General features: G+C 52.3%; 1 protein-coding gene across 2 annotated transcripts in view; it reads left to right on the forward strand.

Moving 5' to 3' along the window:
• The window catches only part of LOC140076657 (connector enhancer of kinase suppressor of ras 2-like), a 170,674-nt gene that overhangs the window by 102,739 nt on the left and 51,148 nt on the right, over nt 1–16,787 (forward strand). For both annotated transcript variants that reach the window (XM_072123280.1, XM_072123281.1), the window contains exons 5-6: nt 4,291–4,332; nt 10,052–10,171. In XM_072123280.1, coding sequence (XP_071979381.1) covers nt 4,291–4,332; nt 10,052–10,171 — 162 coding nt within the window. The remainder of the gene's footprint in view (nt 1–4,290; nt 4,333–10,051; nt 10,172–16,787) is intronic.

Consider the following 16,787-nt stretch of genomic DNA (forward strand, 5'->3'; position numbering starts at 1 on the left):
ATGTCGGCTTCAACACGGCCGAGAAAATCAAAGGCCGCAAATCTAGCCGCATCAGACTTAATGCTGGCGACATTAATGGACGCCAGCGTCAACGGAGTGGGTGCCGCCATCATGAGTGATTGAGTTAGACGGCTTTCTTTTTACCCATCTTACCACCACCCTCGGGAAATGAACACCCCCTTTTTAGACATATTGTGGTGTCCATCTCCCGCACCTCTGATGCTTCAGGGGCAGATCCAGGACCTGCCCCCTCATCCTCGTCTCCAGACTCTGGGCCAGTCTCCCCTCCTGAGGACCCTGACTCCCCAGGGGGAGACTCGGCACCCCCTGCAGGCTCCGCCACCTCTGGCCCTTCACCCTCAGCCCCTCCATCGGCAGGAGAGGCTCCATCCAGGGCCAGGAATCGATTTGAAAGTTCGACCAGCGGGGGGTCGGTTGCACCTTCCTTGGGTACCTTAGTCAGGGAGGGAGAAGATCTTACACCTCCCTTCTTTTTACCCTTTTTCTTCTTTTTGGCGCCACGCTTACGCTTTTCCTCTAGCCACGCCCTATTATCCTCATCCATACTCTCATAATGGGAGGAGTCTGAGGACGTGGCACCTTCCTCTCTCTCGATCCTCCTGACCTCCTCATCCAGCACATCATCCCCTGGGGCCTCAGCGACAGGTGAGGTCTCCAGGAGAGCGCCAGAGGTTGTCCCAGCAGCCCGAGACTCCCCCCGCTCTCTCTCCTGTTGACGCTTCTCTAGACGCCTTAGCTGGGCAGGCGTCTTTTTCCTGTCTTTCTTCCCTGGCCCCTCCATTCCTCTGCCTCTGCTAGTCCCCTCCCCAGCAGATTCAGCCTCATGGCTTTCATCCGCTGAGGTTGAGCCCGCATTAGCGAAGGAAAGAGGACAACGACTGTACGGGTGACCGAGATCACCACACAGGTTACACCTAATCTGCCCTGTACAGGATGCAGCGAGATGGCCGACACCCCCACACAATGCACACTTCTGCACGGTGCAGTTTGCGCTGAAATGTGTGGGGTCACCGCACCTGTGACACAGCTTAGGCTGCCCCCGGTAGAAGATCAGGATCCGATCCCTCCCTAGGAAGGCTGATGAAGGGATGTGGGCGACTGAGTTACCTGAACGCCTCAACTTTACCATGAAGGTCCAGGCCCCTGACCAGATACCAAACTCGTCTCGATTTTTCTCTGGTACTCCCAGTACCTCTCCATAACGATTCATCCAGGTCATGATGTCAAAGCAAGATAGTGATTCGTTACGGGTAAGAACGGTCACTTTCTTGAGTTCGCTCTGGCGGGACACTGCTTGCACAGCAAAGTCCCGCCACTCGGGCTCGTTGTATCTCAGCTCATAGTTGGACCAGAAGAGCTCAAGCCCCTCCGGCCGAACAAAGCTGATATCAAACTCAGATGTACCATAGGGATGGATCAAGGCAAAGATGTCAGCCGCCTTGAAGTCCATCTTCAGCAGCAGCTCAACTACCCGTGCCCGAGGGGGACACACATCACTGCCACGCCACCGAAGACGGACCACATTCCTACGGTTAGCACCCGGCCCGGTTGTCGGGAGCGACCATGATGTCTCCCTGCCTCTTTGCTCTCGGAAGGCAGACAGGCCGTGCCTCTCTATCCAAAACGACAAATCAACCTCCTGCCCCGCTACATTGATCGTCCTTTCACCCTTCTGTAAGGCCTGCAGGAGGCGCCGTTGCAAAAAGCCGTCCCCAGAGCCCAGAGACGAGGATGATGGAACCCTATGTCCCCCAGCAGCGACACTGGCATAGCTCTTAATAGGGGCCGCCACTGGGGGAGCAACCGGACCAACCCCTGCACCCACCACATTAACACTACCCACCTCAGCCGCGCCACCCACACCATCAGTCACTCCATCACTCACCCCCAAAGCTGGAAAAGATTCTCCACCACTCACACCATTCACATTATCCACCACAACATTACTGACACCACTCACACTGGCTGGACCAGCAACAACATTAGGGGACATGACCACCTCCGCATCTTCAGGCACAAGGGACGGGGGTCCCCCCACAGCGCATCGCCCAGAGGGGACCCCAACTTGTGTCACACTTGTGCCCTCCGCATCATCGGTAGCAGATGTTATTTTACTTTTCTTAGGGGAAGGTAAGAGTCGCCGCTGATCTTTGGCCGGTGTGAGGCGCCGCTGATCCCCACCTTCCTCAGCACTTCTCTGCAGATTATCTCCAACTCCTACGCAAAACAGGACTTTAGGTTTGGGAGGTTCGGAGCCCTCAGCCTCAGCAACCCCTCCACGCTGCCGCCGCCCCATAACCAAGTGATCAGCGGCAACAGCATGAAGAGGCGCCGAGGCACCGGAAGCAGCCACCAGTGCCGGGCTATCCCCCCCTCCCACTGGGGGACGCACCACAGCACTGGATTTCGATGGTATCGCCACTGCCGAGCCGCCCTTACTGTCCGGCCTTGCGGCCGATGCCTCCCCTGCTTCCCCACTGTTACCACAAACAGAGACGGAGCCCATCGCCACATCAGATGTCACACCTGTAATCTCCCCGCTCCCTGGCACTGAGTCCACTGCAGGACCCGCGCTGGGCTGGGTAACGGGGCTCGCACAGTGAGCTGACCCTGCGGCCGACTCGGGTTTTACAGGGAGGGGGCTGTAGACTAGACTCACCACTTCCACGGATTTGGTCTTCTTCTTTCGTGGTTTGCTGCCCCCCAGTGCATCCTCCGGCAGATCGTCTCCAAAAGTAAAGTCCTGGAGGTGCACAGGGGACTCGAGTCGTCTGATCTCCTCCATCAGCGCCCCTCCCTGGTGGCTGTCACTATCCTCACCCGGGCCGGCAGAACCGCAGCCAGATGACATAGCCGCTTGTCCTGCAGGGGGCCCACTGTACGGCACCGGGCTTTCCTCCTCCGTCTGACTCTCTGGCTGAAGCCCCATCAGCCGCCTCTGCTTCTCCTCCTCCATCTCCCGGAACCGCTCATCATTAAGAATTTTTTCTTTAAACGGACCGCTCCTCTCTAGCAGGTAAGCCTTCCTCTCCTCCAAGGCCTGGATGTCAGTCTGGAGCCTGGAAATCTCTGCCATAATCTGCTCCTTCTTCCTCTTCTGGGCAGAGCTTGCCCTGGCATGGGCGCACCTGAGCTCCTCCCGCAGTCTCCTCACCGTCTTGCTGGCTTCTTCGTACTCAGAGAGGTGGCCCAGAGCCCGGGAGGCATAGGTGGAAATAGACTCCCGGGTCCTCAGCATTCCCCAGCCCTCTTCACTGAGGTCAGCCTCACCTCCCTGAGCACTCAGCTTTCCCGCAGTATCCAGCTTTTCCTTGGTACCCAGCTTTCCCGAGGTATCCAGCTTTCCTGGGGTTTTGGTGCTTTTTGATGCCTTAGCTGGCCTGGGGGTACTTGGAGCAGCATTGCTGCTGTTCCTTGCAGATCTTCTTACCCCCAAGGCTTCCGCAGCGCTGGCCGGTTCCTGGCTACCCCTGCCTCCCGCCGGCCTAGACCGGGAAGCAGGAGCCTGGGACTTGCTGCCCTGGCTCATGCCTGGAAACCCACTCCCTCCCTGGGAGAGGAGAGAGCAGGCCCCAGGTGGAGGTGGTTTTCCCTGGAGCTCAGGAGCAGCAGCAGCACACAGCCTCTCACAGCAACAGAGAGTTAACGAGGTAACGAGGCACACCAGAGATGCACTCACTATCTGCTGCTGGTGCAGTCACTGTGTACATACATGACATTACTTATCCTGTACTGATCCTGAGTTACATCCTGTATTATACCCCAGAGCTGCACTCACTATTCTGCTGCCGGTGCAGTCACTGTGTACATACATGACATTACTTATCCTGTACTGACCCTGAGTTACATCCTGTATTATACTCCAGAGCTGCACTCACTATTCTGCTGCTGGTGCAGTCACTGTTTACATACATGACATTACTTATCCTGTACTGATCCTGAGTTACATCCTGTATTATACTCCAGAGCTGCACTCACTACAGTCATAGTGGAGTGTTTGGCAATGGCTATTGTGCAGATGATGTCAGTGATTTTGGGGGGCTTTAGTCGGAGGGCAGTGTATTGATAAGACTTAATACTTGGGGAAGTTATTATCCATCTGTGAAGGTCAGTGGTAATTAATTATGGTAATTAGTATAATTACTTTGTTATCTCTATGTGGCATTGTATTTGCTGTATATTCACAGAATATCAATATCTGCTGATTTGTTACAATGTTTCAGTGCTGGAGGACATCTCTGACTGATCTTTCTCTTTGTCTTTCCTCAGGATTGCACCGTCTACGAAACTGAAAATAAAATCCTCCATGTGGTAAGTGACGTCATCATTTTCTCTGTGATACTTGTATGGTACTGATCCAGAAGCCTGTTACATCTGTCAGAGCAGAGGGCAGGGGCTATGGAGCAGCTACATTAATAGAACTAGGAGCAAAGTATACACCACAGTCCTGCTGCTACTAACAATAAAAACAAAGATATCATATCTCCAGGGACAATATCTAGCACTGAATACAGAGAGCACAGAGCACAGCAGTGTGAAGCCACGCCTCCAGTTCACTAAGAAAAGCTACAATCCTGGAATATAAAGCCATATTTCACAGTGCTGCAGCTAATAACTACATACTTAAAGGTCTGATCACACAGCTCTAAAGGGACAATGTATAACATTGGCTGTACAGAGCACAGCAGTGTGAGGAAATGCCTCCAGTTCACATGGAAAAGCTGCAATCCTGGAATAAAAAGCTGTTGTACAGTCATGCTGCTGCTAACAACTAACAACATAGGTTAACATAGGTTAACCTCTCCTGAGGTTATTTAGGCTCCTCCCCTGAGGTTATTTAGGCTCCTCACGGAGATGCATGACATATGTGAGTGTGGGGCCGTTACCCTGGGTGCTGCTTGGTTGGTTAGTACCCCTCATACCCACTGGTGCGGTTGATGACCCCCATCCTCCGCTCTGCTCCATGTTCTCCTCCATTAGCAGCTGTATGACTTTTCTCCGGATTGGTGTGATTTTCTGTGTTGCCCGTCACGCAGCGTCTGGTTATAAACACGTCCCACTCGCTCATTGGGCGCCGAATGTAAATGAAAACAAACATCTCTCACTTAAATGGAAAATCCTCGGCTCACGCTGTGCCTTTCTCTCGTGCAGTATAAACGCTGCAGCTCCGCCTCTGTCTCTCTCCGCAGCGCACACTTCAGGGTCGGCTGCCCGCCGCTCGCCTGTGTACACAGAGACGCTGCCCCCGCCATCGGTGCCGCGCACTTCACAGCTTCACATGCTACTCTCTGGATGATTGCAGTTAATGTTTTTTGTCATCTGGGGAGAATGTGACACCCAGACTGTAGATCCACCATTATACAAAATGCTGATACATTGTAACCTCCGCTGATACATTGTAACCTCCGCTGTTATATTGTAACCTCCGCTGATATATTGTAACCTCCGCTGACACACTGTAACCTCCGCTGATATATTGTAACCTCCGCTGACACACTGTAACCTCCGCTGATATATTGTATCCTCCGCTGACACACTGTAACCTCCGCTGATACATTGTAACCTGCCCTGATACACTGTAACCTCCGCTGATACATTGTAACCTGCGCTGATACATTGTAACCTGCGCTGATTCATTGTAACCTGCGCTGATACATTGTAACCTCCGCTGATAGAGTGTAACCTGCGCTGATAAAGTGTAACCTGCGCTGATAAAGTGTAACCTGCGCTGATAGTGTAACCTGCGCTGATAGAGTGTAACCTGCGCTGATAAAGTGTAACCTGCGCTGATAAAGTGTAACCTGCACTGATAGTGTGTAACCTGCGCTGATAAAGTGTAACCTGCGCTGATAAAGTGTAACCTGCGCTGATAAAGTGTAACCTGCGCTGATAGTGTGTAACCTGCGCTGATAGTGTGTAACCTGCGCTGATAGAGTGTAACCTGCGCTGATAGAGTGTAACCTGCGCTGATAGAGTGTAACCTGCGCTGATAGAGTGTAACCTGCGCTGATACACTGTAACCTGCGCTGATACACTGTAACCTGCGCTGATACACTGTAACCTGCGCTGATACACTGTAACCTGCGCTGATACACTGTAACCTGCGCTGATACACTGTAACCTGCGCTGATACACTGTAACCTCCACTGATACACTGTAACCTGCGCTGATACATTGCAACCTGCGCTGATAAAGTGTAACCTGCGCTGATAGAGTGTAACCTGCGCTGATAGTGTAACCTGCGCTGATACACTGTAACCTGCGCTGATAGTGTGACCTGCGCTGATACACTGTAACCTGCGCTGATAGAGTGTAACCTGCGCTGATACACTGTAACCTGCGCTGATACACTGTAACCTGCGCTGATACACTGTAACCTGCGCTGATACACTGTAACCTGCGCTGATACACTGTAACCTGCGCTGATACACTGTAACCTCCGCTGATACACTGTAACCTCCGCTGATACACTGTAACCTCCGCTGATACACTGCATCCTCCGCTGATAGTGTAACCTCCGCTGATAGTGTAACCTCCGCTGATACACTGCATCCTCCGCTGATAGTGTAACCTCCGCTGATAGTGTAACCTCCGCTGATACACTGCATCCTCCGCTGATAGTGTAACCTCTGCTGATACACTGCATCCTCCGCTGATACAGTGTAACCTGCCCTGATACATTGTAAACTTTACTGATACATTGTAACCTGAACTGATACATTGTAACCTCCGCTGATACATTGTACCTGCACTGATACATTGTACCTGCACTTATACATTGTACCTGCACTGATACATTGTAGCAGACATGCCAGGGCTGATGGAGGGACTAATTGATGTTTTGATCATTTGTTGCACTTTTTTCCTTTCTCATCTACCTTTTCACTTTATTCTCTTCTGGTTAGAAGAAGTTTTTTTGCTTTTCACCATTAACTACATTGAGCCGCAGAGAGCGGCCATAACTCACATGAGCCGCTGCGTCTTCTCCTGGACAAGCACATTCCCCACTTGGATATTATTGTCCCACCGAGAGCGCGAAACCAAACCGCAGCAGACGTCCAGCTTCTCCTCCAACACTAAAACTTCACAACATCTTATTTATATTTTTAATAAAAGTAACATCCTGCGCGGCGCCCCCAGAGTTCAGGAGACTGCGGTAATTACACATCACTGGGAACAGGATGGCCAGAAATATACCCAACCAATATGGTGGAGTACACCGTCAGCAACAGATTCATCATGGTTCTTGGAGTTTTATACATTACATTTTTTCAAATGAACCATCATGAAGGGGGACATGTCAGCAGGAGTGACCTTGGTATTGGCAGAGAGCACAGCAGTGTGAGGACTTGCCCCCGTGCACTAGCAAAGGCTACAATCCTGGAATATAAATCCGTATATCCCTGTCCAGCTGCAGCTAACAACACGAATGTATAATTACACATATCATCAGGGACAATGGGGCTTATTTACTAAGGGACCCGTGGCCGCATTTCTGTCAGGTTTTCTGACCTTTTTGGGGATTTGCACCGCCGGGGCAGGCATTTAGAAGGGGATTGTGTTGCACGTGATCAGATTTTGGTGCATAGGTGTCAGCTTTTATGAGACAGAAATGGGGTGGCTGGCCATCAGACGATCCGACTGATTCGGACTGAGCGCGGGATTTAACTTTCAAATTGTGTCGCAAGACAATGCACTTACATGCACCAGGAAGAAGAAGGTGAACTCCGGCGGACCTGAGCGGGGAAGAGACACAAGCAGGATATCGGGCGCACTATCTTCTTGAATCGCGCCAGATGTGCATTCCGGTCGGACAATGCACTTCCGGGGATCGCGTAGGACAGGTAAGTAAATGTGCCCTAATATGTAACACTGGCTGCAGAGAGCAGTGAGCACAGCAGTGTTAGTACTCACAGCCCAGTGTACTAGGAAAAGCCACAATACCACATTCCTGAAATATAAATCCATATATCACAGTCCTGCTGCTACTAAACATACACAGCGGTCTTCTTACACATCTCTGGCTGCAGTCTGTAGTGTCACACCTGACAGGTTCCCTTTAAAGTCCACCAACAAGTCATGGCGGTGGTCACTTGGTCCCTCTTATTTTGGGTCAATTGCTGTTGTTACTATTTTGCAGTCAGTATACCCACCCCTCAGCATCTGTCAGTTATTGGGGGGATTGCCCGTGCCTTAATTTCCACATCGCGGCAGCTAATTATTCATTGCATTCATTTAGCCTCTGCTGATTGTGCTGCGACATCTCAGACAACACACATTTGCATATTGTAAAAACACATCTTCTACGTATAAAGATGAGGGAGAAAGAGAAGGCTGTGTGAGAACTGAGCACTAATGTCAGCAGCATAGAGTATTTCAGGAGGTGGTTACATATCCTGCGGGCAATGTAGGGGATGTCCTCTTTCATGATAGGACTATAGGACCCCATTATGATCCAGAGCTGCTCTGGTGTGAGCGCCCCTTTGTGGTCTCCTCTGGTCTCTGGTGTGAGCGCCCCCCTGTGGTCTCCTCTGGTCCCTGGTGTGAGCGCCCCCCCTTGTGGTCTCCTCTGGTCCCTGGTGTAAGCGCTCCCCTTGTGGTCTCCTCTGGTCCCTGGTGTGAGCGCCCCCCCTTGTGGTCTCCTCTGGTCCCTGGTGTAAGCGCTCCCCTTGTGGTCTCCTCTGGTCCCTGGTGTGAGCGCCCCCCTTGTGGTCTCCTCTGGTCCATGGTGTGAGCGCCCCCCTTGTGGTCTCCTCTGGTCCCTGGTGTGAGCGCCCCCCTTGTGGTCTCCTCTGGTCCCTGGTGTGAGCGCCCCCCTTGTGGTCTCCTCTGGTCCCTGGTGTGAGCGCCCCCCTTGTGGTCTCCTCTGGTCCATGGTGTGAGCGCCCCCCTTGTGGTCTCCTCTGGTCCCTGGTGTGAGCGCCCCCCTTGTGGTCTCCTCTGGTCCCTGGTGTGAGCGCCCCCCTTGTGGTCTCCTCTGGTCCATGGTGTGAGCGCCCCCCTTGTGGTCTCCTCTGGTCCCTGGTGTGAGCACCCCCCTTGTGGTCTCCTCTGGTCCATGGTGTGAGCACCCCCTTGTGGTCTCCTCTGGTCTCTGGTGTGAGCACCCCCCTTGTGGTCTCCTCTGGTCCATGGTGTGAGCACCCCCTTGTGGTCTCCTCTGGTCCATGGTGTGAGCGCCCCCCTTGTGGTCTCCTCTGGTGCCTGGTGTGAGCACCCTCCTTGTGGCCTCCTCTGGTCCCTGGTGTGAGCGCCCCCCTTGTGGTCTCCTCTGGTGCCTGGTGTGAGCGCCCCCCTTGTGGTCTCCTCTGGTGCCTGGTGTGAGCCCCCCCCTTGTGGTCTCCTCTGGTCCCTGGTGTGAGCACCCCCCTTGTGGTCTCCTCTGGTCCATGGTGTGAGTGCCCCCTTGTGGTCTCCTCTGGTCTCTGGTGTGAGCGCCCCCTTGTGGTCTCCTCTAGTCCCTGGTGTGAGCGCCCCCTTGTGGTCTCCTCTGTCCCGGCAGCTGTTGCTGCTGTTCCTGTGTATCTCAGCACTTGGTGCCGTCATCTCTGCACAATGATCACAGCGAATCGTTATTCTCTGTTTCATGGAGGAGATGAAAGTTTTGGGGATTTTTCCCTCTCCGGAGCGCTACTAATCATCCCTGGATGTAAGCGTCTCATGAATATTCATTCCGCATCATTAAATATTCTTTGTGCTTGGAATTTTAACTTTATTTATGATGAAGATTTACTAAATACGGCAGCAGGAGACGAGGGGATGTGCAGCGGTGCCTGTGATGAGACGATGGATTGGCATAATCCGCTGACGCCCTCCGGGGGATAAGATGTGAAAGGAAACTTGGAGGCCACCATGTTGTCTTCATTAGTCGCTATTCACATCTGTCCGCTCTGCAGCCGTGAAAAATATCTTAGTCTTGTGTTTTGGTTTAACATTGTTATTGCTTTCTGTCACTGAATGGAAATTTCCTTTGTGTCATGTACAATCTGCTATGTGTCTTGTCATTGATCTTCTGTTCTATATTTTCCAGTGTAAAACCTTGTCCGGTATCTGTGATCACATCATCTCTCTGTCATCCGATTCCTTGGTGTCACAGTCAGCTCACCTGGAAGTCGTACATCTCACCAATATCATGCCAAGCGAAGGACTGGTGAGTTATTATAGAATCCAGTGAAGAACCATTGTACAGGAGGAACAGTGACATCATGGTGGATGGGCCAGTGGTATTACATCCTGTATTATACTCCAGAGCTGCACTCACTATTCTGCTGCTGGTGCAGTCACTGTGTACATACATGACAATACTTATCCTGTACTGATCCTGAGTTACATCCTGTATTATACCCCAGAGCTGCACTCACTATTCAGCTGCTGGTGCAGTCACTGTGTACATACATGACATTACTTATCCTGTACTGATCCTGAGTTACATCCTGTAAATCTTTTATTTTATCTAAAAATGAAAAACATAACAATAATAAACATAAATCAAGCCATAACTTCTGGCAAAATAAAACAATAATAATAATAACAAAACAATAATACAAACTAAAAGAGTCTTACGGAAATCTCCTGGCCCAGCCACACACACACCACACACTCAGCATAAGAACAAACAAAACCTTCACCCAGTCCCACCACCTAATTTTTTTTTTTTTTGAAATACACATAAACGAACAAGAAATAAACACAGAAATAACAATGAATATAACTGAAATAACATTAATAACATTAAATAACATTAAATATAGCTAACTAAATCCCACGCCCATCACCCTCCCCCCCAGACACTGGTCTAACGTCCAAAGTTCGCGTTATATAGTCCAGACCAGTGCCCAGGATCGTACAGTCCAAGTCCCGTCCACCCCCCTCCCAACCTAACACCCTAACACCAACACCCCAAAACCAACCAACCTATAAACACACACAAGAACTATAACTACATATAACTATATACACACTGTACACAAGATACAAACACATTAAACAAATCAACATAACAAATCCAAACCACATAAAGCCCAGGTTCGGCGCCTGCAAGCCCCTACATCTCTATAACCTCAGATACAAAACAAAAATCTACAGTGTCAGCTTCAGCCCAACACCAGGAGAGGAGATGACGGACTAAGGGACACTAAAGGAGAACCCCCTCCAAAGGAGAGAGGCCCTCCCCGTGCCCCGCCTCTCATACTCCAGAGAGCGCACCTTCACCAGGTCACCCAGAATGTTCCTAACCACCTCATCCACCGGGAGGATTTTACGCTGCGTCGACACTAAACACCGTGCGTTCCACGTGTGGTACCTGACCACTAGGCTAAATAGGTATAACGTGCAGCGGTCCCGGCCACCCAGGCCTCTGAATGCTCCATAGGCCCACTCCGCATAGACCGGCCAACCCGGGCCAATGGATGGAAGCGCCCACCCGGTTGTACACCTCTGTGTTAAAGGGACAATGAAGCAGGAAGTGGTCCATGCTCTCCAGCAGACCACCGCACTCCTCCTAAGGGACAACCCCTTTCCTCAGAGCTCCTACACTTCAGATTGTCCCTCACACACAGCTTTCCATGGAAGCAGCGCCAAGTCACGTCCCAAAACTTCAAGGGGATCCTGATGGAATTCAATAAACTCAAACCCACCCCCAGATCCCGACTTGGGCAATCCCTGAGGGCCAGAGGCTTCTGGAAATGGGTCAACAGAACCCTCTTGTCAAGGACTTTCCTCGACATGGTCCTGATCTCCCACATTCCCAGACCCCACCGGCGAATCACCTTCAGAACCGGGGTAGCGTAAGCCGGAAGATGCCCATGCGGTGTACGGAGATCCTTCACTTGCCCTCCTGTCTCCCATTCCTGGAAGAAAGGCCGAAACCATCCCCTGCAGGAGTATACCCACGGAGGAGCCCTCTCTTTCCAGAGGTTTGCAACATTGATCTTAAGAAAGGTATTCACTAGGAACACCACAGGGTTGACCATACACAACCCTCCTTGTCTCCTCGTGCGGTAGGTAACCTCCCTCTTGATTAGGTTCAGCCTATTCCCCCATAACAGCTGGAAGAACAGACTGTACACCCGAGTCCAGAGGGGTTCTGGCAACATGCACACACTGCCCAGATATATCAGCAATGGGAGCAGGTAGGTTTTGATCAGATTAACCCTTTCTCTGAGGGTCAAAGACCAACCCTTCCACTGGTCCACCTTCTGAGCGGCGATCTTAAGCCTGCCGTCCCAGTTTTGCATGGGGTAATCCCCCTGGCCAAATTCGATGCCTAGAACTTTGGCAGAGTCCTGGGGCCCTGGAAGAGTGTCCGGGAGATCAAAGCCTGGACCTCCCTCTCCCAGCCAGAGACTCTCACACTTATCCCGGTTGATCTTGGACCCAGAAACCTCTGAGTAGCGGTCAACCTCTGACATCACCCACTGCGCCTCCCCTCCCGAGGACACGAAAACGGTGACATCATCAGCATACGCTACCACCCTTAGAGTGGCTTCCGGTGCTGCCCGATCCATCCCGACTCCCACCAACGGCCCACGATCAACCCTCCTAAGGAATGGGTCAATCGCGAACACGTACAGTAGTGGGCTCAGAGGACAACCCTGGCGAACACCAGACCCAACCTCAAAAGAGCGGCCAATCCAACCGTTTACAAGCGGGAAACTCTCTGCCCCTGTGTACAAAGCTTTCAGCCAATTGACAAACCCGCCCGGCAGGCCATACCTCAGAAGGACAGACCAGAGGTACTCGTGGCTAACCCGATCAAACGCTTTTGCCTGATCCAAGGACAGCAAGTACCCCTTCCAGTTACCAGCCCTGCCCTGCTCCACTGCCTCCCGGACACAAAGCACAGCACTAAATGTACTGCGGCCTGGAACAGAGCAGTGCTGGGTCCCCGAAAGGAGCCGGGGCGCAAACTGCACCAGCCGATTAAACAGCACCTTTGCCAAAACCTTTCTGTCCGTATTGAGAAGCGCTATGGGACGCCAGTTCTCAACACGAGATCGGTCCTTACCCTTTGACAGGATGATCAGGGCTGACCTCCTCATTGACTTCGGCAGAGCGCCCGAGGAAAGACACTCATTGAATACCTCAGTCAAGAGGGGAACCAAGGCGTCCTTAAAGGTCTTATAAAACTCGGATGTTAAGCCATCCGGACCCGGCGATTTCTTGAGGGCGAGCCCTTCAATCGCCCGGCTGACTTCCTCTTCCCTGATCATCTCTGTCAAAACATCAAGAGAGGGGTCTACTCCTGGCTCAGGGACAGTTTCAGCCAGGAAAGCCGACATCCCATCCCGATCTAGATCCTTCCTGCCCAAGAGGTGTGAGTAGAAGGATCTGACGACCTCCAGAATCCCTGATCTGGACCTTTTCAGGGATCCCGTACTGTCAACCAGTCCTGTGACAACTTTACCATTCACTGACATCTTGCAGTTTCTGCAAGGGTCGGGCGAGCGGTATTTCCCGTAATCCCTCTCAAAAACCAAAGATGCGTGTCTATCGTACTGACACCTCTTTAGCAAGGATTTCACTCTGGAGATGTCCTCACGACTACCTCCAGTCGAGACGAGATGCTCGAGTTTCCTCCTCAGGCCCTGATACAGGCGGTACCTGTCCAGGCTCCTGAGGCTCGAGAGCTGGCGGAAGAATCTCGCCACCCTTTTCTTGAGCATCTCCCACCACTCTGACTTACTACTACAAAGGCCCAGCAATGGTACCTGGCTCTGAAGAAAGTCCTCAAAGGATTGTCTTATCTCTGCTTCTTCCAGGAGAGACGAATTGAGCTTCCAGTAGCCTCTTCCCATCCGGGGGGTCTCTGTAACATTCAGAGAAAACAAAATTAAACAGTGGTCGGAGAATTCCACCTCAACAACAGAAACTGGTGAAGAAATGGCTTCCTCCTTTAAATAAAACCTGTCTATTCTAGACCTGCAGCTACCCCTATAATAGGTGAACCCCGCGTGGCCTGGGGTGTGCCGGATGTGGACATCCACCAGGCGAGCCTCACTAGCTATGCTATTAAGAGCGACGCTATCATAAGTCAGCTTGTCTCTGGAACCTCCCCTATCCTGGGACCTCGTGACAGCATTGAAGTCCCCTCCAAAGACCACCTGCCGACTTGTAAAAAGGTAGGGCTTGATCCTCATAAAGAGACACTTCCTGTCCCACTTGGACTGGGGACCATAGATGTTAATAAGACGAAGTTCTTGTCCCTTCATGAGGACATCCAGGATCAGGCACCTCCCCATTTCTAACTCAATAACTCGTCGGCATTCTACCGGTGCGGTAAAAAGGACCGCCACTCCGCTATACGGCTCGGCCGCAAGAGACCAATAGGAAGGCCCGTGTCTCCATTCCCTCTTAGCGTTAAACACGGCCGCCAAATCTGGCAGCCTGGTCTCCTGCAAAAATAAAATGTCGGCTTCAACGCGGCCGAGAAAATCAAAGGCCGCAAATCTAGCCGCATCAGACTTAATGCTGGCGACATTAATGGACGCCAGCGTCAACGGAGTGGGTGCCGCCATCATGAGTGATTGAGTTAGACAGCTTTTTTCTTACTACCTCCCTTCCCTCTACTCTCCTCTGAAGATGAACCCTTTTGCCTTTTCCCTTCAGAATTGGGGCAACTTCTCTTTAATGAAATTGTGGTGTCCATGTTATTACTGGCCCCCAAGGACCCACCCGGACCACCCTCTCCCTCGTCCTTGTCTCCTGACTCTGAGTCAGTCTCCCACTCTGAGGACCCAGCATCCCCAGAGGATAGAGACTCGGCGCCCCCTGCAGGCTGCTCCGCCGCCACCTCCAGAACCCCACCCTCAGCCTCTCCTTCCGAGGAGGCGATCTCATCGAGGGTGAGGAACTGGTTGGAAAGCTCAACCAGAGGGGAGGAAGTTTTCCCTTCCTTAGGTACCTTAGATACGCCGCGTTTTTTCTTTTTCTGCTTGCGCTTATTTTCTAGCCAAATCCTATTATCCTCATCCATACTCTCATAATGGGAGGACGTGGAGGACATGGCACCTTTCTCACGCTCCATCCTCCTGACCTCCTCATCCAACTCATCATCCCTCAGGGCCTCAGTAGCATGACCAGCCTCTGAGGAAGGACCAAGGGTCACCCCAGCAACCTGAGGCTTCCCCAGTTCTCTCCCTTTTTGTCTGGCTTCAAGCCGCCTCAACTGAGAAGGCGACTTATTCTTACTTTTCTTCACAGGCCCCTCAGCTCCTCCACCTCTGCTGGTACCTTCCCCAGCAGAAGCAACCTCATGGCTCTCCTCCACTGGGGTCACAACCGCATTGGCAAAGGAGCGAGGACAACGGCTGAAAGGGTGACCGAGCTCACCACACAGGTTACACCTAATGTCCTTACAGGATGCAGCGAGATGACCTAGCCCACCACACAAAGCGCACTTCTGCACTTGGCAGCTGGCGCTAAAGTGTGTGGGGTCACCGCACCTGTGACAGACCTTCGGCTGCCCCTGGTAGAAAATCAGGATTCTGTCCCGCCCAAGAAAGGCTGAAGAGGGAATGTGGGCGACTGTGCCGCCTGAACACTTCAACTTCATCATGAAGGTCCAGGCCCCAGACCAAATGCCAAATTCATCGCGGTTTTTCTGAGGTACCTGTACAACCTCACCATAACGACTTAGCCAAGTCATGATGTCCATGCAAGAAAGTGACTCGTTACGGGTCAAAACGGTCACCCTCTTGACTGTGTTTTGGCGAGACACTGCTTGCACAGCAAAGTCTCGCCATGCGGGCTCGTTCTTTGCCAGCTCATAATTCGACCAGAAGAGCTCTAAGCCCTCCGGCTGAACAAAGCTGACATCGAACTCCGGAGTACCATAAGGATGTATCAGGGCAAAGATGTCACTAGCCCTGAAGTTCATCTTCAGGAGGAGCTCCACCACCCTTGACCTGGGTGGGCATGCGTCACTGCCCCTCCAGCGAAGACGAACCACATTCCTACGGGCAGCTCCGGGCCCGGTTGTGGGTAAAGACCACACAGTCTCTCCCCCCCTTTTCTCTTGGAAGGCTGCCAGGCCATGCCTGTCTGTCCAGAAGGACAGATCAACATCTCTCCCCTCTACATTGATTGACTTTTCCCCTCTCCTGAGAGCCTCCAGAAGACGCCTTTGCAAAACGCTATTCCCAGAGTCAGGAGACAAGGAGTTAACCCCACTTGCCCCAGCGGTGACACTCGCATAGCTCCTTATGGGAGCGGCCACCACTGGGGGTGCAGAAGGTCCAGCACTCATACCAGGATCACCCCCCTCAGCACCATTCACCACCCCCACATTCACCACACTATGTACATTACTGACTCGCTTCCTTGCATCACTGCCTCGCTTCCTTGCATCACTCACACCAGCTGGGCCAGGAGGACCTGGGGTTGCCTCGGCGTCACTGGGCACTGGGGGTAGAGCCACCTCCATAGCTGATACAGCCTGAGAAGAGGCAGCTCCAACCCCGAGCTTACTTGTGCCCTCTGCCTCATTGGCATTAACCCCTTGTTGTCCCACAGTTTTTCTAAGGTTTGAGCATCGCTGCTCGCTGGATGAAAGAGGCCGCTTGTCCTTATTGACTCCGGACAGTCTCTTATGGTCATCTCCAGGGTCAGATGCACCGATACAAAATAAAACTTTTCCTTCGCCCTTTCCCGCAGGCTGCACAGGACGCTTGGGAGGCGCCGCACCACAAGCCCCAGCAGCCCCATCACACTGCCGCTGCCCACCGGAGCTAGATGCAGCCACAGCGCTAGGGGCCACAGGAGCCACC

The sequence above is a fragment of the Engystomops pustulosus genome, chromosome 9, assembly GCF_040894005.1.
Source record: "Engystomops pustulosus chromosome 9, aEngPut4.maternal, whole genome shotgun sequence".
Classification (NCBI taxonomy): domain Eukaryota; kingdom Metazoa; phylum Chordata; class Amphibia; order Anura; family Leptodactylidae; genus Engystomops; species Engystomops pustulosus.